Source organism: Coccinella septempunctata, chromosome 2 (genome assembly GCF_907165205.1).
Source record: "Coccinella septempunctata chromosome 2, icCocSept1.1, whole genome shotgun sequence".
NCBI lineage: Eukaryota > Metazoa > Arthropoda > Insecta > Coleoptera > Coccinellidae > Coccinella > Coccinella septempunctata.
This window is the reverse complement of record NC_058190.1, coordinates 40,206,087-40,230,229: the sequence shown is the minus strand read 5'-3', so window position 1 is coordinate 40,230,229 and position 24,143 is coordinate 40,206,087. Positions and strand designations below refer to the sequence as shown.

Below are 24,143 nucleotides of genomic sequence, written 5' to 3'. Positions count from 1 at the left end.
ATGGGAAATTCATTGATACTAGTTCTTGTTTGAGAGTTATGATTCATTTAATTTTGCGTCATAAAAACATCAAATATATTATTCTCATGAGAATTCAAGAAAAAGTAAAATAAAAAAATCTGCCTTGAATTATCTAACAACTGAAGAACTAATTTGAGCGAAAGGAGTTCGATAAATTGAAAATAAAATGATTCATAACATGTTGTGCAATGATATAAGTTATTCAAGTAAGTCCATAATTTCATTCAGCTGAAAACAAAAATATAACTCTTCATCATTCAAATAGGCTGGCAAATTATTTCGAAATTCTCATTTCTGGTTCCTCTGGGATAAGAAGATTTCTAAAGAATTTATCCTTCACACAGGGCAAGTACAAAAGCTGTTTCAAATTTTTTAGAATCAACGTTAAGTAGGACCAAGTTACAACGCAACAGTTATTCCTTATAAAAATCGTTTATCACTAAACAACACCAATATAAGAAATTAAATGGGTTCTTGTTGAATGAATGTTTCTATTATCTTTTTGTGTAGCGAATTAAATTACTTCTAATGCATAAATGAGCCATTGAAGTTGTATTTATATGGATGAAGGGGAGTTGATTTATAGTTTGCAATAGATGTTTGATATTCATTACTAAGAATGGTTCTAATGATGTTTCGAAAGACTTACAATCCTACAGGATTAAATGCCAATTATTATTGATCAAAGCACAAACAGCGTTAGAGTTTTCGAGTGCATTTTCGGTTAATAACATGTGAGAGCAAGGAATTGATGTTGATATTTTGATTGTAGAAAGAAAACAATAAAAACCCTTTTTTTTTCAAATGAAAATTGTTTGCACAAGAAAACGTGTTTCATATTTCATTTTCAAGATTCTGGAATATTGTTATAGTCGATGAAGGCATGAATGAATTTTTCCAACTGGTTAAAGATATGTTTCATTTTTCAACATAAAATCTTTATTTTTGATCAAATCATTCAATCTGTCGAAATCCCCACCAATCAGCTCTGCAATAAAAGAAATATTTTCATCCCCAAGCTCAAATCAGATTTTTTAATGTTTCGAAAAGAATGATATAGTCAAGTCCAATTCAGAAAAGCCGCATTGTCAATTTTTACAACAAATTGGAACTAAACTTAAAAATATTTCTTCGTCTCATTCTATTAGTGTCTCCATTCATACGTAGAACACCAATTTGGTAAAAGACATAATTCGTCTTTCTTGAGAATGTAGGTACTTGAAGATATCTGGAACTGAAGCTTTATAGTAAAGTCTATACCGAAGTTGTAAGAGGAATTTATGTGATGGATATTCCATTTATTTCAAGTAATCTAGCAATTCAGTGTTGTATTTGTGTATTGAGAAAATTATCTTTAGACTGTAGGAACATGTTTTGTACACTTGAAAAGCCATAATTTTGGTCTCAATAATTGTTTCGCAGATATAATGTTGATGTCATGATATATAGGTATTTAATGAAGTTATGATGAAGGCATTATGTTTTGATCATGTCCATATTTCATGCGCTTGCTAAATCTTTGACGAATCCTTGTGATTTTATTGAATGTTTTTGATTGCTCCTATCCTTTATTTTACCGCAATTAATACACACTAATGTTTTCTTCAAAATAAAGTCAAGAGGGACCAAGGAATATTGATGGAATTAAAGATAGGAAAGAATGTTCTGGGAAAAAGAGTTGTAAATAAGGGAATTGCAACATTTTGAAGAAATCATTCATTTGTTATTTTTTAGGGGCAGATAATGATGGCATCAAGCGTTGAAACTTTTCTGTTATCTCACTACAGGATCATTAGGAAAGAATTACATTCTTTGAATAAATATCATTGGAAAAATTACAAATGTGTTAAAATTTATGATAAAAAGATATGTTCAACCAACTTCGAAGGAGTAGGTTTTGTTCTTTAGTATATTCTGAAATTTTATAATGTTGAAATTTATTTTCAAAAATTTGGCATCGATTGTGATATTCAGACTATGGTAATAGGAAAGAAATATGTGCAATCTTGTTCTTAAACAAAAATGAGCATTTAACAACTATTTCTATTTTTATATATGTTAATCTATTTTTACAAAACAGTTTTATATTTATTTTTGTTGATTTTGAAGTTCAAATATTTTTACCCATTAGTTAACTTGGACTCAAATAGAGTTTTATTTTTGAAAAATGTCTTCTTAAGACCTTCCTCGCCTAAAAATTTGGTACTTACGTATGTAGATCAGTGGGACTATATCAGTGCAGAGCTGTATCAACAAGCATTTGAATGACATTCGAACCATATTCATAGGCGTCTTTTGAAGAGAGGGGAGGGAGTTGTTTTCTTTTTCCCCTCCTAAAATTTGCGCTTCCCCACCAAAACATCACCCTCCCTCCCTGAAAAAATTCTGAATTGACGCCTATGCCTACTGAAATTTTCATCTTATTCAAGGTACAAATGGAATAACCTACAATAAATCAATGTGTCTCATCCAAATTTGAAATATTAGCATTGGTATCTTCCTACGTAAACCTTAGTCATATTTTGAATAATTCGAAATCAAAATTTGTCTTATTTAGGTTTTACTAATATTTTATATATAGTGTAAGCTCTGGAGACTTTTTATTATTACAATCTGTAGATGCACAAAAAAGAGTGTGAGTCTAGCTAAATGTCCAAAACCAACTTGTAAATTAAGGTATGCAACTAGCGTAATAATGAATACATCACTTTAGATCATTCAATGTTTTAAATTATAGAACCTTCTTAATTCTTTCCCTTGAAACAGTTGAAATGATTTCTGGTTGTGTAAAAACTATCGAAAATATTTTTTGATAATTAATTGCAGACAATGTGAAAACTATAATGTTTTTCCCTAAAAATTTCATTACACAAGATTTGAATGAATAACTTCACTATGTTTTTTTAGTAAGCAGGGAATATTTTGAGTTGAAAAACATAGGATATTACTATTTCATATCTGATGGACTTTATTTGTTGAATTTAAAAGTTCTGTTAGGAAGATTTGTTAAATTCATGCTTTTATTAGTTCTGTAGTGACTAAATGATAATGAATATATATATATGTGCAGCTAGTCGGAAAACTCTACTGTGCAATTCCTTTTTATGGGAGTTACACAGTTAGAATTTCAAAAAATTTAACTGAATGTTATTTGTTAATAAATTATAAATATTTATATACCTGTACCATCAATTATGTGTTTAGTCAGAAGGTAAACTCGTTGATTGCACAAATGTTTATCCAGTTAGATATTATATTGTAGCCTCCTCCGAATATGTCCTCTTTTTATACATTTTAAGATATCGATGAATATATTACTTCAAAGATGTTTTTCTACATGCATTTCGATTGTGATATTCATTTCCAGAATCCAGTGAATTGCATAGAATTTTGCTCAATGATTATTAATATCTAAGTGAATTTTAACATTGATAGTTTACTTCAGTTTTGAATGATTTGACGTTTTTTAGTTTTAAGCAACTATGTGATACACAATGTAATTTTTCTTTCACAAGGAAGTGAGTTAATACTTTATCATTAAAACAATGAAGTAATTTTAATAATTCCTTTGGAGAACAGAATTGTTTGTTGCCAATTTATTAATTGCGAGTTTATTTTCTGTCTTTCATGTATCAGTAAACCAACAAACTGACAGGTTATATCTGCATATTCCCGGAATGGCGTTTGAAATTTGTCCAAGATTATATTTTTGCTCCATTTAATTTAGGATCGTTGTGGAATGAATTTCACAAAATAAGTAATATGCTGATATGAAGACTGTCTTGGCCCTTACACACTTCAGATGGTTGTCCCCCATATGATTTTTTTTTCTTTGAAGATGAATAAATTCATGAAACACTTTATTGATAATCCTTTATTATCTTTCAAGAGCAATATGAAAACTTTCATGAATGGACTCGTCATTACTCACTTATGAACTCGCTTATTAACGGGAGTGACAGGTGTAGTGATGATTATCTCTGCGAAGAAAGAAGAAGATTGGATCTTTTTTCCGGAATACCAAATCTTGTATGAGAGACAATCAAGGAGGTCAGTTAGGCCAGTATATTGCACAACCACATTGAAGCAATTATGTGTAAGAATGATGTGGATAAATTGAAAGAATGCATCAGCTGTATGACTGGTAAACTAAATGTTGTGAGCTGATCTAAGCAGTATTCTATTACTCTATTTTTTGCCAATATTGTAAATGTGAATACAAGGGGTTCATTTCAATATCAGCTGCTCAAGGACTGCCTGGGGTGGATCTCTTGTCTACAAATATATAAATAAATTAAATATGAAATTATATGAAAATATGTAAAACTAAATGATCTGTAATAAACATGTCTTATTTAGAAAAACAATTTCAATCTCCATACAAGAGTATTCAGATGAAGAACCATTCCAAAAATAAACTGCTTAGGGTTTTTATTGAAGTCGAATAATATATGTCTTTGCATGATTCAGAAAATCAAAGATTATCTGTTAATAGCGGAGATTTCGCTCTTTTCAGCTGTGAGAATTTCTGAGTTCATCGATACAACTAAATTGCGAAGATCATCATCGGTTGATAAAAATCGAAAGAGTATCAAATAAAAAAAGTGTGAAAATTATATCATGTATCTTCATGACTGAACAGGTTCAACCTAATCTATGGGATATTTCATGGAATAAAAAGAAGGCTTTAAGGCAAGAGTTAATTTAATGTACTGAAACATAATATTTAGAAATTAAAAAATTAATATTATCGATAAAATACCACATACAACTCATTAATTTTTAAAATACATGAGTGATTGTATAGAACATTGAAAAAATTATAGATATATATTATAAAATGACTAGTAAATTAAAGAATTCGAAGGAATGTTCTTTTGGCATGATTTTCATAAAATAATTGATTATAAACAAACCAGTACATCTTCATGAAGAAAATAATGAAAAAAGGCCCTCAACTTACAGCTCTCTCATAAATTTTCATCAACAATACAAGTTACACTCCAAATAATGTTCTGTAGCAAGTAATTGATTATTTATTATTTCAAGGAAAACTACTAAACATTCCTCATTTAACTGTACATATTTACAAGTGAAACACTAGTTTCGATGTATTGGAAGGTTGAGCAATCCAAATTATATGCCATATTTATGAATCATCCTCTTCGACAAAGCTTGTATGAATACATACTTGCCAATCATTTTTCGAATAAAAATGGGTAGGGTGAATTTAATTCTGAGTAACAAGCATCGACAAATTATTGTTATTATTGGGGTGTTAATGAGTAGTTGTGAAAAATTTAAGGGGTGATTGATTGTCAAAAAATAGTGTAGGATCTTTCATATATATTTTTTTAAAGAGGTGGCTTTTTCTACCCCTAGTAGTTATAGGGAAACACTACCAGTATTCTTATAAGTCCCACAGAATGTCTGCCCAATTTCATTTTTTCAGTTTTCTGGTTTCTAAGAAAAAAATTTAATTTCAGGTGCCATCTTTAGAGAGCTGTGAACAGGTTATTGAAAGAAACGAAAATATTTATATTAAATACCCACACAATTTTTTGACGAGGAATCACCCCTTAAATTTTTTCGCAACTATTCACTCACATTACATTATTATCCAGATTCTTTATTCTCCTTGATACAGTTTGAAGAACCAGTTCTCTTCTGGCTAAGCTTTCTTGCTGTGTACTTATGCCACCTTAGGCACTTTAAACAATATAATTTTTATTGAAATGCAATATTATGAATTTATACTACACTTTGTACAGTGCTCAGCGAACATTATCAAAATTACATCCCCATAATTTTAAAACCATTTATGTTACTCTATGGGTTTTCAAATGACGCAACAGATGACATTTCTGTGAAAACCTCTTATTGCAATATTCACATAAGAAAGCCCTCTCGCCGGTGTGGGTCAGCATGTGCTGCTCCAACTGTCCCTTAGTGCAAAATGCTTTACCACATTGATCACACCTGAAGTTTTTTTCTCCAGTATGTATTCTTATATGAGTTCTCAAATTGCTAGAGCTTGCAAATTTTTTGGTACAATATGTGCAAGCATAGGGTCGCTCCGAAGTATGGATCGCTATAGTATGTTTAGTTAACTGTTGCGCTGTTGTAAAGCCCTTGTGGCAAGCTGCACATACATGATTTTTTTCACCAGTATGTGACTTCATATGAGTATGAAGATGGCCACCATTTATGAATCTCTTATCACAGAGGTGACAAACATATGGTCTTTCTCCAGTGTGGATTCTTATATGATGTACCAAGCCTAGAAGAGTTTAATACTGATAATATCCTCACGCATAAAGAAACAAGAGAATATAAAAAAACTCCTTTGTGAGAACACACAATTTAAGATTAAAGCTCAATATCCACTTTAAGCAAATTGAAATGACGGATGAAATTTTTACAAGACAAAACCTGATCTATAACATCGACCTGTCTTATATATTTTTTATATATATGCTATATAGTTTAGGTGAAGATTTCATTCCACCAGCACAAGTAGTGAAAATTATTCTACAAAAATTTAAATTCTGTTCATTAATTGAAATTCGCTCAATTGTCATTCTACAAAGCCAAATAAAGAAAAAACACTTACTAGGTTTTGTTCTGAAAACTTTTCCGCAAGTTCCACATTGATGATTCTCTATTTTTTTGATTCTGGTATTTTTTATTGGCAAGTTATGATCGGTATCCAGGTTTCCTTCACCAGCTTTTAGGTTTGTGTCATTGAATTTTAGTCCATCAAAATCCAGTTTCAATTCAGTCAAAGTAACTTTTTCCAATTCGCAAAGAGAAGATACATTTTGCAAAGTACTTAGTTGATTATCTACTGGCTGATTCTGTAGGGTTTCCTGCACTTGCACATGGCCAGCATCATTTATATTACTAACTTCTTGGATATCTTGTATTTGCAGAGTGTTATTATCCAAAGCTCCATTATTCGTTGTGAAGGTAATGGAGATACTTGAGTTTGAAAGCTCAGATTCAGTCTTTATGTCAGAAGTATATCCTGCTCCCGAAATGTTGATTTCTCCTTGAGATATTTGTTGAATGTTATCGAAACAGCTACGAAGTCTAGCATCAGAATTCTCACACTGAACTTTAAATTGAAAAGCTATATTTAATTTTACAACACATTTTTGACATATATATGGAGGTAAGCCATCTCCCGCTTCCACCTAAAATTTCCATTCATCCTCTTGGGAACTGATCTTTCAACATGCTAGTAACACTTACCTGTACTTGTGCACAAGACATGAGTAATACAGAAAAATGTGCTGGTTTGATGGGATCAAATATTGGTAGAAGTTTTCCTTTCTCTAAACATACTCGACATATGTTATTCATATTCACAGCAAGGTAATAATTTAATAGATCATTTGTTTGAGAGGTTTTTTCTTCAGCCATTATATTTATTTCAGATTTTTGTTGTTTTCCTTTTGGTTTTGCTTCACTTCCTAGCAAAATCAACAATCAATCAATATTCCAACGTCATGAAATGTTTATAAATATTTGAGGTTAAATTGAAGCAGTGAAGCTAAAACATAGACTACGATATTCGTAGTCTTATTCAAAATGTATATTTTCAATTAATTCACACATTGTTTACTCTATCTTAGAAAATAAGTAAGAATAATTTCATTTTCACATACTATTTTACTTGTACCGTTCTAGATATCCTACTCAAAATCAATAAGAAAAACCTTCTATGGGACACTGACGTTTAAACGTGCGAAATTTTGAATAGGTTGATTGAAATGAAAATACATGTAGAAAATGGGAAACATGTAAATACTGGATTGAAAATTTAAGGATATTGTTAGAAAAATTAAAATGAGTGTCTATAAAGACAGATCATTTGTGCAGTAAGTTGTGGTATCAATTTGACTCTCGCATTTAGCTAAATAATGAAATATTTTCTAGACATAATCAAGAGAAATGCGAAGAGACAGAGGGATTTGATGTTCAAGCAGGATTGACATGGATTTATCCGACAAATTATCCTCTGAGGGACTATCAATTTAATATTATCGAACAGGCTCTCTATAAAAATACATTGGTATGATTAAAGACAATTTCCTGTTTGGCAATGGTTAAATCAATTTTCTTCTAGGTCAACCTACCAACAGGCCTTGGTAAAACCTTCATTGCTGCCGTACTCATGTTTAATTATTACAGGTGGTATCCTACTGGTAAAATTGTTTTTATGGCACCAACCAGGCCGTTAGTTAAACAACAAGTAGATGCATGTTATAATATAACGGCTATCCCAAAAGATGTGACTGCAGAATTGACTGGCACTAATAAAAATTCAACCAGAAATGATGTATGGATGGATAAAAGAGTTTTTTTCATTACGCCTCAGGTTTTACAAAATGATCTAGATAGTTGCCCAGAACTGGCAACTTTGATAAAATGTATTGTGTTTGATGAAGCACATAAAGCAAAAGGAAACTATGCTTATTGCGAAGTAATGAAGAAAATGAAAGCATGTGCAAAGTATTTTCGAGTTTTAGCTTTGAGTGCTACTCCAGGAAACAGCATCAATGATGTAGGAGAGGTAGTTAAATGACAATATAAGATAATTATTCTCATAGTCAATGTATTTACACTGGAACCACTGGATAGGATGGAAATCAGGTTTCGTTAGCGACTATGATTTTTTATTAATTGAAAAAAAAAAATATTGATTAATTTTTATCTCAACCCTACTATAATTTTTCAGGTGATCAATAACCTTATGATTTCACATTTGGAATATAGAACTGAAGAGAGTGAAGATGTGAAGCCTTATGTATTCAAAAGGAAACTGGAGACTGTAGTAGTTCCTTTAGGTCAAAAATTGGAACAAGTGAAAAATCATTATTTGGAGGTAATTTTTTTTTTTAATTTTCGAATGCTTTTAGACTACTTAGAGTATGTTTTAGGTTCTTGAAAAATATAGTAGGGTCTTGTTGAAGTATAAAGTAGTGCAAGGAAATTGTAGTACTCTAACCAAAGGAGCAATATTCAGAATAAAAAAAGAATACCAAGAAAAGAACAACAGGTGACTATTGTTTTGCTTTTCCCCAAGATTCAATTCAACTACTCTAACTTCATTAAAGAGGACTCTTTGTATTTATAAATGATACAGACATTGTGCTTACCTTGCTGAAAACTGAATTGAAACAAAAATTCTGTCTTTCGAGTTAAAAGATGATCTGTGTACTAAATAAATTAAAAAAAAATTTCAAAGTTGTAAGATTGAATTTGAATTCGCCATTTGAGTTGGGTTATAAATCAACTAGGAATAGTGAGTGTTATTGAATTTCATAATTAGAGGAAATTAGGTAAGGTCTAAGTGGCATGAATGAAGAGTATTATACTGAACTGAATTGATTATTATTAATGTACATATAGCTCTCTATTATCTCAGAGTTTTTCATTCTTAGTTTTGAATTAAATTTATTTCAGGGATCCTCACTATAAAGAGGTCAATCTTACTTTGAACATATGCATGAGTTTGTATCATGCCAATGAATTATTGATCAGGCATGGATTACGAGGATTTTTGGGATATTTCGAAGGTTTGATTGTCAATTCAGTACAATGTTTGGAATCTGTTTCAAATTAAATTTTCAGAACATATAAATGATCCTCTTCTAAGAAATAACAATGGTTTAATAAAAATCATGGAAGATGTAAGAAGTTATTTGGGACCAATTCCTGATATAGATAGATTACCGGATGGATCCTATCCTGAGGTACACTGATTAAAATTATTAGTAATATGAGAAAGCACGGAACATTACAAAAAACTCCAATTATTAAAAAAATCTTACTTTCATATTATTATTGCAATGAATTGATTGTATTAAATGTAATATGTGTTTGAAAAATTGAACAGTAATACACTAAAGATTTTTCTTATTATAATTATGATTGGATTATGAAATGAAGTATGAATTTTACAGGTACCATCAAACATAATGTTTGGTCATCCCAAATTCTACAGATTACGGGATATCTTGATATCTCATTTCAATAATAGTGGGGATGAGAGTAAAGTTATCGTTTTTTTTGAATATCGTGATTCCGTTAAAGAAGCTTTTTTAATACTCCTACAGGCCAGGCCTATAATTAGACCCGAGATGTTTGTGGGTCAAAAATCAGGAATGGTGACGCAGAAAATGCAGCTGAGGGTATGTACATAAATGATAATATAATTATATATGCAAATTAATAATTTATTAAACATATCATGGTTTCCTTTATTCAGATTTACGATGGTGCGCCACCAGGTATCAATTTTTTGTAACTACAGTTAGAACATGGTTATTTGTTTATTTCAAAGAGAACGTTTTTGGTGTTTTTTAGAGTTTTTATGAACTCCTGAAGAGCTGTATTTTGGCGGAAATTAGAAATTTCCCTAGGTCTAAGCCAGTGTATAAAAACCAATATTCTAACTATTAATCTTGTTCAAAGTTGTCCACACAACAGATGTAAAAATACAATAGCAACAATAGCACTTTGTTAATGAACTATCTCACAAGCACAACTGTTTCTTTTTGATGAGTTTGACCTAATGTCAAAAAAAGACCCACCTTTGTAAACATCTTGTATAAGGTCATAAGATTTTCTTTCCCAGGTCATAAAAACATTCAGAGACGGAGACTGCAACACTCTGCTTTCAACTTCCATTGGTGAAGAGGGCTTGGATGTTGGAGAAGTGGATCTTATCATCTGTTTCGATATATCCAACAAGTCTCCAATCAGAATGGTTCAGAGAATGGGAAGAACAGGTAGGAAACGTGAAGGGCAGGTGGTTATTCTGGTAACTGAGGGAAGGGAGCAGCAAACCTTGAACGATTGTCTGTTTCACAAGAATAATATGAAAAGTTGGGCCGGTTCTACGGAACTGATGAAACAGTTTTTCGTGGAGTCACCAAGAATGGTACCCAAGGAAATCCATCCTAAGTGTATGAAGATGCAAATCACGGTTACTAAGCCTATGGTCTCTAAAAATAATTCCATCAAGGTGAGTGATCTCTAATCTTCAACCTACCTTTTTAGAATAAATGATGATTTAACAACTAAATTGCCATCATTGATGGATTCTGTATTCAAAAATACCACTAGCCTAATTTCAAATTCCTATCATAGAAATGTTCTGAAATAGCGACCGTTGAGGTCGTAGGAAACCGTATATTTCGTTGGTTGGTTGTTCAGTATATTCAGCTGGTCTTGAATTGTATTCACCTATAGATATTTATTGCATATTTATGAACGTAATGAAAATTTTCTGAAAAGTTTTTTATATCCTGCTAGATTATAAAATTATCCTTTTTGTAAGATGTCTCAAAACACCTTATCTTTTCACAAGTCTTGTTATGCATATTTATTTATATACCGAGTGTCAGAAGTATTTGGATCCAAGTAAAAATAAGTTAAGCCTCCTCACCAGCTTCCTCATAGAGCATTGTCGCCTTAGAAAGTGTTGTCAGGCTGTGGTTGATGTTCAAGAAAGCTATACTCTGTACTGAATATTTTTTTCATTTTTTGAGGGAACAAATGTACTAAAAATAAATTTTCACTTGAAACTGTTGAATTTGTGAAGAAATGGGCAAAAAAATCTTCTAGATGAAAGAGAAATCTTAAACATTCAGATTCCTCATATATAAAAACATTGGTTTTTGAAACAGTTTCAAAATTTCCATACTTTCTTTGTCTAGATCAGGACTTTCAGGATTCTGTGTTGCACTAAACTTGATGATTTGGTAATTAATTCAAGAAAAGAAAAATTCAAGATATATTATCGAAAACGCATTCTTGTTTTCATCTTTCAAGACTGCAAAAATCTACGTTCATTGAAAAAAGAAATATTATAGGTTTATTTTTCAATGTTTTACATAAATAACAAAAATTAATCACTAATAAACATCAAAAACTCGCACATCATAACAATTCGTTGTGAAATAACTTTTGTGTTAATACATATTCAAAAAATCCGAAACATTTTCTGCATTTCCGTGCATCGCAGCTGCGAGCTTTTTACAGGTAACATCTATCAAACTTGAAATACCCAGAAAGTTCGCCGCCATCATTAGCTCAAATGTGGTTTTTTTGTCGACATTTAAAAACTCTTTTTCCCAAGCTAAAATTTTTTCTTTCTCTTCTTCATCTTGTTCACCCTCCGGTATATTACTGTGGTACGTTGCCCACTCGATCACCTTCTTTAATATGTCTGAACTAGCGTGGTCTATTTTCACTACCTCATCTTCTATATCATCCCCGACGTAAGTTAGCAACTGGTTCCTTATGACAGCAAAACATTTTGCTATATCGACATTCACAGTGAAAATCTCTCCGTCAGATGACTTCAGTTTTATTTCTGGCATCTGAAAAATTGCTGTATTTAGCTTGGGAAGTTTCTATACACAAGCTCCTAGTAGTATCCCGAAAGAGCTTCATTTTGAATTATCTTGCTCCACTGCTATCTTCCAAACTATACCAGACAGAAATTTCGTTAAACGACTATTTCCGCCTTTGCAAGTCCTTGCAATTTCTGATATCTTCTGATATTTGTTCTAGCCTTCGTATTGAATAGAAAATATATCATGATCTGAAATGGTTTATATTTCTTTTCTTTTTTATCGATTTATATGAAATTTTTAAACCGTTTAATCTTATCGTCATTCAGTGAATTGATAAAATTTATTTCCTAATCGACCTCCTAAATTTCAAGGTACCACTTTCAACCTTCTTTTCTCAGGGCAGCCATAAAGAAAACTGAAATATTCATGGCTTTCCCCTAAGTATAACTAAGGGAATTTTTAAAAATTTGTATTGTCAAAAATTCCTTTCTCAATTCAAATCTGGACAAACGAGTATAATATTACAAAAATTATCGTTCCTAAAGAATAAGATGTATATTGGAATTGAGAAGGCTGATTTGAAGGAAAACAGTATTGATTAATTACATTATTATACAATAACATTGAACGACACCAAAATTTCATGGGAATCATTAATAAACGAAAGAAACCATGAACGATTTTAGAATACCATATATTTCCGGTTTCCGAATATATGAATAAAGAAATATATAAGAAATCGAAAAATTTCATGTTGAAGTACTTTCGAAAGCGAAACTTTTTATCAGAAAACGTAATTTGTATATGATATAGTTAAGAAGATGTTAGTGCTAAGCATCGAATTTGTCACCACCCTTTATTCAAATATTTCCTCTCATTCTAAGTATTTTTAAAGTTAATCTCCTTTATTCATCGATAAAAAATAACTGTTTATGATTTATATAATAATGTGCAATATTATTTTGTGACGCACGAAAAAAATAAGTTGAACATTAGTTCATTGAATATCGAGAAATAAAACATTGATCACGTTAGGAGCATCATCTCATAGTTGATGATTCTTTTCACGATTAATATTGATGATAGTTGTTTTAATTTTAATAATATAGAAGAATATAACTGAAGAATTTATCGAAATTCTAATTATAAACTTGAAGTTAGCATTAATCTTTAGCGTTTAAGCAAAACAAATAAAATTTCGCATGACAATGGTGTGTAAGAAATGCACCTGAAAATTTTGTCGGATAATTTCGAATGTGAATATTTGAAAGATGATGTGAAATTACTTCACCTTCCTTTTTGCGACCGGCACTTGAACACTTGTGAAAATAATGCAGATGATGATTGTTTATGACTAACTGAAACCAGATTTTCTCACAATATACAAATTTTTTCACGAGATCATAGAAAAGAAAGCAAAATGTTATGCTTTCTCTCTCTACAATCATCAATGGATAGAGGGGAATTCGAAAATTGTTTATTTGTTAACGAAAATGAATTGATCCAACATTTCCGATTCGCAAAATGGATAATTAAGATTTAGGTAGTAGAATTTACCTGTATTGAGCTTGACGAAAAATTTCCACAACACCTGAATATACAGGGGATTGTTCCTAAATATCATGTACATTCAGAAGGAGGTAATTCTCCAATTTATTTCCGATGTACATGATATTGATGTTTGAAGATTTTTTATCGTTTTTTTGCAAATTGAACTAGAGTCTAATAGGCTGATTATATCGTGATGAATATACAGGTAAATGAATAGATGCGAAAAAATTTAAGGGCTAATTCCTTCTTATCTATCATATAAAATTATTTTTGGGCAGCCCCTTCTTAGGAACACCACCCTAAAGATGCCACCTGAATAGCAATTTTTATTTTCATTCTTAGAAACAAGGAAACTTGACAGAAATGAAATTGAGCAGACATTCTATCGGAACGAGAAGGCAATAAAAAAACATCTTTTGTGGCGTTTTTGGTTCTAAGAAAAAAATTGATAATTGCTTTTCATGTGCCATCTTGAAGGGGCTGTTCAAAAAAGTCAAGTCCCTAGGTCTTTTTCCTTCGGAAGTTAGAGTGTTAGCGGTTATTTATAATTTTGGCCACGAATTCTCCATGACTGTTCCAACTAATCTTTTCAGAATATTTTCGGCTCAAAATTCAAGTATTACTGACATTTGGGCAATATGATAGTATTAGCAACAAATTTTCGCATACAATGTTTCAAATTTTGCATTAATGTGGCCGATACTTGATTAAAATCCATAATTGAACTAAAAACTAAATAACAAAATAACATGAGATATTTATCCATGACACGTGTTTCGTTATCACTGGAGCTTCTTCAGGTGAATGAAGGTAAATCTTCACCTTTAATAACTCATGTTAGTGAAAGTCATGTAATTCAGTTTTTAGTTCCGATTCAAAATCCGATTAAAAATATCAAAAACATTGTATTACTTATCTGCTCAGACAGATTTCAAGATCTCATTTTGAAAAAAAAGAAGTACTTTCAATAAAAACATATATTAAAATTTTGTCCCCACATCTTTCTGTAATTTCAGAATTACATCAAGAAAATATCTGCTGGTTCAACTTCAACTGCATCAGAAGATGTGGAGATAATCGAAATAGCAGAAAGAATCCCAGGCAGGATATCTTTATTTAATAAACGTAATACTTTCTTTCCTCGGAAGTAATCATCCATTTTTAATTTTTATCAACACTTCAGCTTATTCTCAAATCAAGGATTTCGATTTCAAACCCTTCTGCAATGACTATATAGAACACCAGAGGATCTTCCAGAGCAGTTCAAGAATTGGCTCTTCTGATGCATCCAAATTGTTTGTTAATCTGATGAAATTTGCTGATGCTAAGAGATTTAATATTCCTCTCACTCAAGACGCGCGTAAGTTGATGGGAACGAAAATAATAATTTTGTAATATTTGAATGCCTACAACTTTTTAGTTTCATATCAGTTAATCATTTCGATCAAACTGAAAATAAATGTAAGTATATTAATATTTTATTCTTAATTTTTCAGAAATGAGCAGTAAAAACCTCAAGCAAGGAGATATAAGAAATATGTTTGTGAATATTGGTACTAAAAATAATGTTGTGTCATCCCAAGGTAAAACAAATGCAGATATCCGAAAAAAAAATTTGAGTAGAATGAATCCCAGCAGTTGAGATTTTGTTGCTTTCTGTCTATATTCTTGTAAATAAGTTTATTGTTTTATGATTCTTCGCTCCAAATGTTATTTCTTTTGTTCCAGGTGATTTCATGACTCAGCCATTATCTTTATCTACTCAAAAAGAGTTAAGTAAGGAAGATATTGAATACAGAGAATTTCATAACAAATTACATGAGGAAATATCAATATATCTATCCATCCAAGAAATGACGCCAAAAAGTTGCAGATTTTGTGAAAAGGGATTCAAATGCTCGAAATATACAGTAAAAAAAGATTCAAATTGTTTAGAAGAATTAGATCATTGGATTCCCCCAAATCTAAATTTCTTCAAAGCTATAACAGAAAAAGATTTAGAATCTTATATGAAATCTAAATCAGAGCAGAAGGATAATTTTGAAGATACTCTTTCGGAATTCATAGATTCTGATCTATTTCTAGATGAACAAATCGAAGAGAAATGTATGAAAGAAAAATCTTTCAATTTCGATGCTCCAAAATCTTTTGGAAACTTAATGGATAAATATAATTTATCTTCAACTTTTCCTGATCAGCAAAAAGGCAAAAAAACAGACAAAGTTGATGGAGGAAGAGCAGAAACATTAACTTCGACGTCTGAACCATTGGATAATAGTGAATTGAAGAAAGTGGCAGATCAGAACACTACACCGATAATACAAGAAAAAGAGAATTTGGAAACAGTATTATCGTTTTTCAAGTTGGATAAAATTGAAGATATATTTGAGGAGGAAGACAACCCAAACAAATCGAATGATTCTGATAAAACCATCATTGATGTTGATTTCATACAAGATCAACTCATTGTAAGAGAGCCATCACCAGTTCTTAGTACTCAAATTTCTCAAAGAAAAAGAGTCAGAGCAAAAAATAAACCAGTTAATGAAAAGAAACCAGGATCTCCAGTTTTAGATTCATCGATTTTATGTCGATCTCAAATAGAAATACCATCTAAAGGAAGACCTAGCTTGGATATAATTGATACATCTATCGAAGAAAGAAATGTTCTGACTATACCAAAAAAGTTTTCTCAAAAAGCGAACAAAAAGAATTGTGAAAGAAATAACCTAGAAAATAAACATTTGAAAGTCACAAGTAGCGGATCGACCAATTCAGAAGATGAAAATTTATTGGGATTTTTCAGTACAAGAAAGAAAACTGAAACTTGTGATCAAACCAAAAAGTGCCAGAAACCATTGGGACTCGAAGATGTTTTCGAATTATCGGCTTTTGGTTTAACTATAGATGATATTTGCAAAGAGAGAAATAATTTATCCAAAGTACCTGTAGAAAAGGACAACATGAAACATTCATCAGATCTTTGTAAAAATGATTTGGATAATTTCTCAATGTTGGTCAATGCTGAATCTACTAGAGTAGAACAAAATAATGGTAACGAAATCACAGAAAAAATTGATAGCACAATTGAAAATGGTTTGATGTTGAGGGAAAAGCATACCAATGAGTATTGTAATAATAATCCAAAATCCCAACCAGGAAATGGAGAGAAGGACTCTTCATTACCAGAAATTGATGATTTTTGTGATTTGTCGATCTTCGGTTTGACTCAGTGTGAAGAAATAGGTTCAGAACTACAAAAAACTGAAAATTTCAATCACAACAATGACACTATATATCATTTAACAGATTGTTCAGAAACAAAACCCAAGTCAACAGAGAATGGGAAATTTGCAGTGAAAGAACAGAAAACACATTCTTCTCATGAAAAAATTAATCAACTGCAATCAACTGCTGGAAATAGTTTTATCAGCGAATCAAATAAAATTGATGACTCTGATATTTTTATTATCGAAGATAGTCCTATAAAAGGCAACTTCATCGATCTTACACAGAGTCCTGAGGGGAACAAAAAGCCCCCCCTTCGACCAAAAATTTTGTCGCAATTATCGATTACTCAGATCCTGAGTTTGGCCGAGAAACCCACACAATACTCAGTTTCTAGAGCCGCAGAAAAACCTTCGTCATCGCCATTTGGTATTGAGACTAGTAAAAAGAAAAAGAAACCAGAATCGTGTATTAGTAAATCACAGCGTATTGATGAAAAGTTGGTTGTAGATTCGAACGATTTTGAGAATTTCCCTAAAAAAGATGAATCACATCTACGTCCAGAAAAATCTAAAAAGAGTGTAGTGGACGATTCGAGGAATATGGAATCTGGAGAGTTTTCATGTACAAAGGAGTCTTCACCGATATTTAAGAAACCAAATAGAACAAATAGAGATGAAAGTAAGAAAAAACGGAGTAGGCCTCAATTGGAGAACAAACCTTGCACATCCGGAATAAATCCGAGGAATATTATTAATAGGGATGAAAAACTCAACAGTTCCATGACTAGCATAAGGTTGAGTGATTCGATTTTGAATAGTAATAGTGATGATGAATTTGAGGATATCATTTTGCCTAACATGAAACAAAATATTCAAAAGAAACAAAATGATTCTAGTCCCAAAATCCCTAAGAAGAAAGTGAGAAAAAAAAGAGTAAGTATCTCCACTATACGTCATATAAGCTACACAAAAATTTATGTGCGAGAGAAATTTTTTTTTGCACTTGAATCAAATTTTGAGTATTGCTGTACATACCATGTGAAGAGGCTCATGTTTGCGTATTACACACGAACACACACAAAATGTGTTATCACACTTTAGCCAGGTTTCACCAACATCTTAAACCAGTTTTCGTTCTATCAATCTCCATTAAAATCCACCTTCGATTTCACCAAGTATAAAAACTGAGATTAGACATACTGGCGTGATTCAAGATGTTGGTGAAATTGGCCATAAATGGTTTAATCAAAAAATTGTAAGAAACTGATTTTTTGTAGGTTTATAATATTTTTGTTGAAATCATTGCTTACTGTAGGGCAGGCAGAGCGTTTGCCTGGCCTACGCTAACCAACGATTTTGGCAGTTTGTTAGAGTGCCCTATAGAAAGTAAGATTAGGTGTATGACTGTTACTGTTATCACATACTGAATAATTTTTTTGGTCCAGGAAACTTTCGATTTCATTGAAGATGAAGCAGAAGTCTCATTAGATAAAGGCTCTATGTCAGATGATGAAAGTGATGATGATGGATCTTTTGATGAGAGCTTTGTTGATGATAACGAGAGCTTAGTCAACGATACACAAGTACATGCAAATTATCTTCAATCTGTGAGGTAATGTTTCTTCATTCTATTCATTTTATTTTATGAGATACAGTTTTCAAAGGTATTTTTCTCTCAAAAAATCACCCATATGGCAGCTTTTTTTATTCAGAGGCCATTGGGAGGGGTTGAGTTGAATCCTTTACCTGTCAAATGATGCTGGGTTATCGGTATAACTTCAAAGCGCCTTCTGGCACCTAATAAAGTAGACGTAGACGTTTCCCATCAAGGTGAGCGTTGTGTGGCTCTGACGAGGTCAAATAAGATCAAAAGCCTGGTCAGCACACTTCCTTGATGGAAAAGTCTTACCGTTGGCACTCAGAATAACGGTATATTGACAAGTGTGGCAAAAATCTTGTTTATTTGCACTGAATGAACATAAATATAACATTTTACAGAAGCCCCACCACCAGACACACATTCAAAATGCCAAGAACGTTGAGGCCTATTACAGATGATATTTTTTCACAACCTGCAGATCGACTTGAACCAAATTCATATATAGCTGTAAGTTAAAATATTATAGTAGATTATATCAAATATTTACTACATGTCCATAAAATTTCATAATATTTCCATATATGTAAAATTTAATTGCTTCGCTTTTTCAGGATTCTTTCTGTGTGAACACTGAAGACATAATCGAAGAATCACATGAATTATCAGAACTAGAAATTCTTGAACAAAAATTGAAAAGAAAGAGGAAGAAAAGGAAAGAAACTGATGATAAAGAGAACAAAGTGGCCAAAAGAAGAAGGATAAGAATGATTGATAGTGATAGTGATTGAAATGTGATATTTTGAATATTTGTAAAAATGTATATAAACACGCGCGAAGTATATTTTGTTATTATATTGTTATTATTCGTGATATTTTTTCACTTTAAATGCATAACTTTACCATAAACCAGGCCTTGTTTATCCTAATCCCTACTTTTGCAGTAAAATTGAATTGAATTTCAATGTTAGTTCATGCTGACCTGTAACTTCAACTCTTATATGGAATTAAAGAAAGAGTACCTTCATCCACCTGAAGGTGCTATTTTTTTCTTGAAAAGACTGACCTCCATGTGTTCGATATATCGATTATCGATGAATTTTTGTCAGCCCTGGATCCTCAAATCTAATTTTCTATGATCCTTGGATTTATGCATGACATTTTGTTCTCACTTGTCATATTTTATGTTCTGTGCTGGTCACGTTTGGTTAACTAACGAAACTTAAATTCACAAAGAAATGTACGGAGGAAGTAGAGCCCCAATATTGGTTCTGAGTGAGTGAAATAACTATTTCCTTCATACATTTTGATAATCCCATAATTTTGTCACTTCCAGGTCAGAACACAAAACGTGAATCAGGCAGAAAAGTTCAGCTGGAGAACATAAATGCCGGAAAGGTGTGTTCGATCTCCTCATTTTATTAGTTTCTACTGTTGTATCCAAGAAAATATTTATGACAATGAAATGTACTTTTAGCAAGTCGCTGATGTAGTAAGGACATGTCTTGGTCCACAAGCAATGTTGAAAATGTTGATGGACCCCATGGGAGGGATCGTTATGACCAACGATGGAAATGCCATCCTACGTGAAATCACGGTTCAGCATCCGGCCGCTAAAAGTATGATTGAGATCGCCAGAACTCAAGATGAAGAAGTTGGTGATGGTACCACTTCCGTTATTGTACTTGCTGGTGAGATGTTGGCTGCGGCTCAACAGTTTTTGGAACAGCAAATGCATCCAACTGTCATAATTCGAGATTATAAACGCGCTCTAGATGATATGATCTCGCTACTTGAAGGACCATTGAGTGTTCCAATTGATAGAAATGACAAGGCTGCATTGGCAAATGTGGTAAGTGCTTTTGCACTGTCACTTCCTACAGTCTTTGAATCTGGAGCTTTAACAGCATGTTCTCATGATAATTGAAAAAGTTTACGGAATCAATATTGTTTTACTCACTATATTCTTCAATATTCATATTGTGGAAGCAGAATTTAGGGAATTATGAGTGGTTTGGTTTCTCAAAAAAATACCAGAACCTCCAAATAATTCAGTTGCGTCATTTTTGTATAGTTTCATAAGTTTTAGAATAAGAATACATAAGGGTGGGGTGTTCTTAATAGGAATAAAATATAATTTCGCTAGTTTGAGATCGAAAGTTTGACCAAGATGTGTAAGATTAAATGGTTGAGCCATGTAAAAAATAGATGCTTGCAAGCCTTGAACAATCGAAAGTATTATGTAGTATGTACCTATTATTATGATACTAAGATATCTCACGCTCATTTTCATAAACTTTGATCAATATTAATTGAAGGATACACATTGACCACTTTTTGATCAATATTCACTCGTAAGCATTTGTTATATATCAAGATATAATCCGCATACATGCATTTAATAATTTTCAATTGCAACTCCTTCAACATATTCAGGTATTAAAAAGAGATTTCATTTTGGAAATCAGGTGAATCATTGAGATCTATTTTGATTGTTTCATCTTATTGGTGAGGAAAACTATTCTTCAGAAATGTAACATTCTGCTTTTTGAAGTGACTGGAAAGATTTTTGTTTGTGGTGAATTTACTAATCAAATACAGCTAACATATTCATTAGGTTCAATAAAGTAGTGGAGTCTCATTATTCATTGTAGGTAAAAGGCTGTGTCGGCACAAAATTCATAAAACGTTGGGAGGAATTGGCAGTCAACATAGCTTTAGACGCTGTCCAAACAGTATTAATTGAAGAAAACGGACATACAGAGATTGATATTAAACGATATGCAAAAATAGAGAAAATACCCGGGGGTACAATTGACGATTCTATGATTCTCAAAGGAGTAATGTTGAACAAAGATGTCACCCATCCTAAAATGAGGAGGTACATCAAAAATCCAAGAATTATATTATTGGATTGTCCATTAGAATATAAGAAAGGAGAATCTCAAACTAACGTGGAAATCACAAATGAGGCAGATTTCACGAAGCTTTTAGAATTGGAAGAAGAACACGTCAAACGTCAGTGTGAGGAGATCATCGCTCTGAAACCAGATTTAGTATTTACAGAGAAAGGAGTGTCTGACTTGGCTCAGCATTTCCTTCTGAAAGCCAATATAACTGTCATCAGACGACTTCGCAAGACTGATAACAATAGGGTCGCTAGGGCTTGCGGTGCAACCATCGTTAGTAGAACAGATGAATTACAGGAGTCTGATGTTGGACTTGGAGCTGGTCTCTTTGAAATTAAGAAAATAGGAGATGAATATTTCTGTTTCATCACTGAATGTAAAGACCCCAAGGTGAGGAAACAATTTATCCTATATTAATTGTGAATTTAATTTGAATATGGCCTATGGTACAAAAATTTTCATTATGCCCATATGTCTTGTATTTTTTCAAATCTGTTTGAAAACTCAGTTACAATTGAACCATTTGTGTGAGACTATTCTGAATAAATCTAAACTTTATACCCCTAGGCTTGTACCATTCTGTTGAGAGGAGCTAGCAAAGATATTTTGAATGAAATTGAGAGGAATCTACAAGATGCTCTACAAGTAGCTAGAAATATTCTATTGAATCCAAGGTTAGTACCTGGCGGTGGTGCTATTGAGATGGCTGTTGCTCAGCGTTTAATCCAGAAGGCAACTCATGGTCCTTATAGAGCCCTAGCACATGCGCTTGGTGAGTTGATTTATTTCTTCTTTTTTAAAGTTCATTATCACTAAACTAACTGTGTATGTTTCGCAATCATAAGATCTTTTGGAAATCTGCAAAACCAGTAGTACAGCAGTAATATAGCATCTGATGCTTGCCTGAAAACTTTCATAAATATTGTCTTTTTTGTTTGTGAATGATTTACCTTTCTTTATAGAAATCATACCAAAAACCATTGCTCAGAATTGTGGAGCAAACACAATCAGAACACTTACTGCTTTGAGAGCAAAGCATGCCAATCACACAGATGAGAACACCCCTTGCTCTTGGGGAATCAATGGTGAAACCGGGGAATTGGTTGAACAAACCAAGAACAACTTGTGGGAACCACTGGCAGTTAAACTTCAAACTTACAAGACTGCTGTGGAAACCGCTGTGCTTCTTCTGAGAATCGACGATATCGTATCTGGATCCAAAAAGAAGGGGGCTGATGGACAACCTGCTCAGCCAGCGCAGCAGGAATAAACCAATCGAAATTGTGTTAATTTTAATTATTGTTCATCATTTGGCATTTATGTTGTCAATTCCTCACATCTAAATATAATTTAATAAACCAAACTGTATTTTCATGCTTTTTGCTAATAAAAACGTTTTAATCACTATTTTTTGTCTATAGGTATCTAAATTTAATTATTTTTCAAATATATTTTCTGCTCATGCGAAAAAAACACGTGCCAACATTGTGGTGATCAAAGATTACCATCATATGCTTCAAATGGCGGCCACATATTTCAACCCTCCAACTTTTTGCTCACAACAATTTAAGAGAGTAAGGAAAAAAGTTAAGGCATTAGTGTGTCAGATTTCGATAGAGATCGAATGGGTTTGAGAAATTTCCTTTTTGGCTTATTGAACTAATAATTATGATGTGCAGAACAAGATCTAAAGCAGATCTACCTTTGAAGTGGTTCAGAAGACCGAATGGCTTTGATTCAGAGGATTTACAAGCTCTTTATGAGTTCATGAAAACTCTTATTGAAACAATAAAGATTTCTTCGTTTCTCGGTGTAAACAAAGTTTGGTACTTTTTTGAACTAAAGTTTTAGTACAAAAATTGACACCGAGTAGCGCACTCGAAAATTTAAGAAATCTACCTATTTCAGCATCTTGAAAGAAGAAATCTACCAAAGAAATAACTAGTTTTTCATAGAATAAAAAAATAAGTAAATATAAAATAAAAACGGACTGCCTTTCTTTTTTTTGATCAAACATATATCTGCGTTTCTCATTGTTGAAAAAGTATCATCCCATAACTAATGATTTGAGTTAACACAATATGAATTGAATAATCTATGATTAATCAGAAAATACAGTGCTCAACAAAATTTATAGGTACTTTCCATCGATTTATTTCAGGAGTATTCGCTTCAAGATGTTTGTTTTGATTAGATACCAGAGTATGTTTAGATCATATTCTTGTTATTTTTTCAAAGAAGTGTGAAAGAATGAAGAATTGCATGAAAAAAATTACAATTGAAAATATGAGAAATTCTACATTTGAATAACAGAGAAAAATTGGTCCATATATCCAGCAAAGCGCAAGGAATCTACTCCAGATTGTTAATCATTTATTTGTTTAGGGGGAGGATAGTTGTCTAAGATTATAGAGTTATGTAACTTTATAATCTCTATAAAACTCAATAATCTAAGAAGTCTATA

General features: G+C 32.0%; 4 protein-coding genes across 5 annotated transcripts; 2 read left to right on the top strand and 2 right to left on the bottom strand.

Moving 5' to 3' along the window:
* Positions 1-4,746: 4,746 nt before the first annotated feature.
* On the bottom strand, positions 4,747-7,553 carry LOC123306812 (myoneurin-like). Its single transcript, XM_044888966.1, has 3 exons — positions 7,276-7,553; positions 6,635-7,217; positions 4,747-6,301 (listed from the first exon to the last, which is right to left on the bottom strand). Exons 1-3 carry the CDS (start codon positions 7,444-7,446, stop codon positions 5,841-5,843), a joined length of 1,215 nt encoding a protein of 404 aa, XP_044744901.1. The 5' UTR covers positions 7,447-7,553; the 3' UTR covers positions 4,747-5,840.
* A 198-nt stretch (positions 7,554-7,751) lies between these two features.
* Positions 7,752-19,638, top strand: LOC123307310 (Fanconi anemia group M protein homolog). The gene is made up of 16 exons (XM_044889561.1): positions 7,752-7,904; positions 7,963-8,098; positions 8,153-8,599; positions 8,765-8,911; positions 8,967-9,085; positions 9,493-9,605; positions 9,661-9,782; positions 9,993-10,220; positions 10,667-11,056; positions 14,960-15,068; positions 15,127-15,303; positions 15,440-15,526; positions 15,672-18,106; positions 18,619-18,785; positions 19,172-19,280; positions 19,385-19,638. The coding sequence occupies exons 1-16, from the start codon at positions 7,873-7,875 to the stop codon at positions 19,559-19,561; spliced, it is 4,995 nt and encodes a 1,664-aa protein (XP_044745496.1). The 5' UTR covers positions 7,752-7,872; the 3' UTR covers positions 19,562-19,638.
* Positions 11,886-13,839, bottom strand: LOC123307311 (S-phase kinase-associated protein 1-like). 2 transcript variants are annotated; one of them, XM_044889563.1, is made up of 2 exons: positions 13,684-13,839; positions 11,886-12,416 (listed from the first exon to the last, which is right to left on the bottom strand). In XM_044889563.1, exon 2 carries the CDS (start codon positions 12,414-12,416, stop codon positions 12,006-12,008), a length of 411 nt encoding a protein of 136 aa, XP_044745498.1. In that variant the 5' UTR covers positions 13,684-13,839; the 3' UTR covers positions 11,886-12,005. The 2 variants fall into 2 exon arrangements, with proteins under 2 accessions (XP_044745498.1, XP_044745497.1); XM_044889562.1 differs by having other exon boundaries at positions 13,679-13,811.
* Positions 19,639-19,972: 334 nt separating the features above from the next.
* On the top strand, positions 19,973-23,086 carry LOC123307917 (T-complex protein 1 subunit gamma). Its single transcript, XM_044890405.1, has 6 exons — positions 19,973-20,045; positions 20,107-20,168; positions 20,248-20,622; positions 21,425-22,069; positions 22,247-22,451; positions 22,642-23,086. Exons 1-6 carry the CDS (start codon positions 20,009-20,011, stop codon positions 22,947-22,949), a joined length of 1,632 nt encoding a protein of 543 aa, XP_044746340.1. The 5' UTR covers positions 19,973-20,008; the 3' UTR covers positions 22,950-23,086.
* The last annotated feature ends 1,057 nt before the right edge of the window (positions 23,087-24,143 follow it).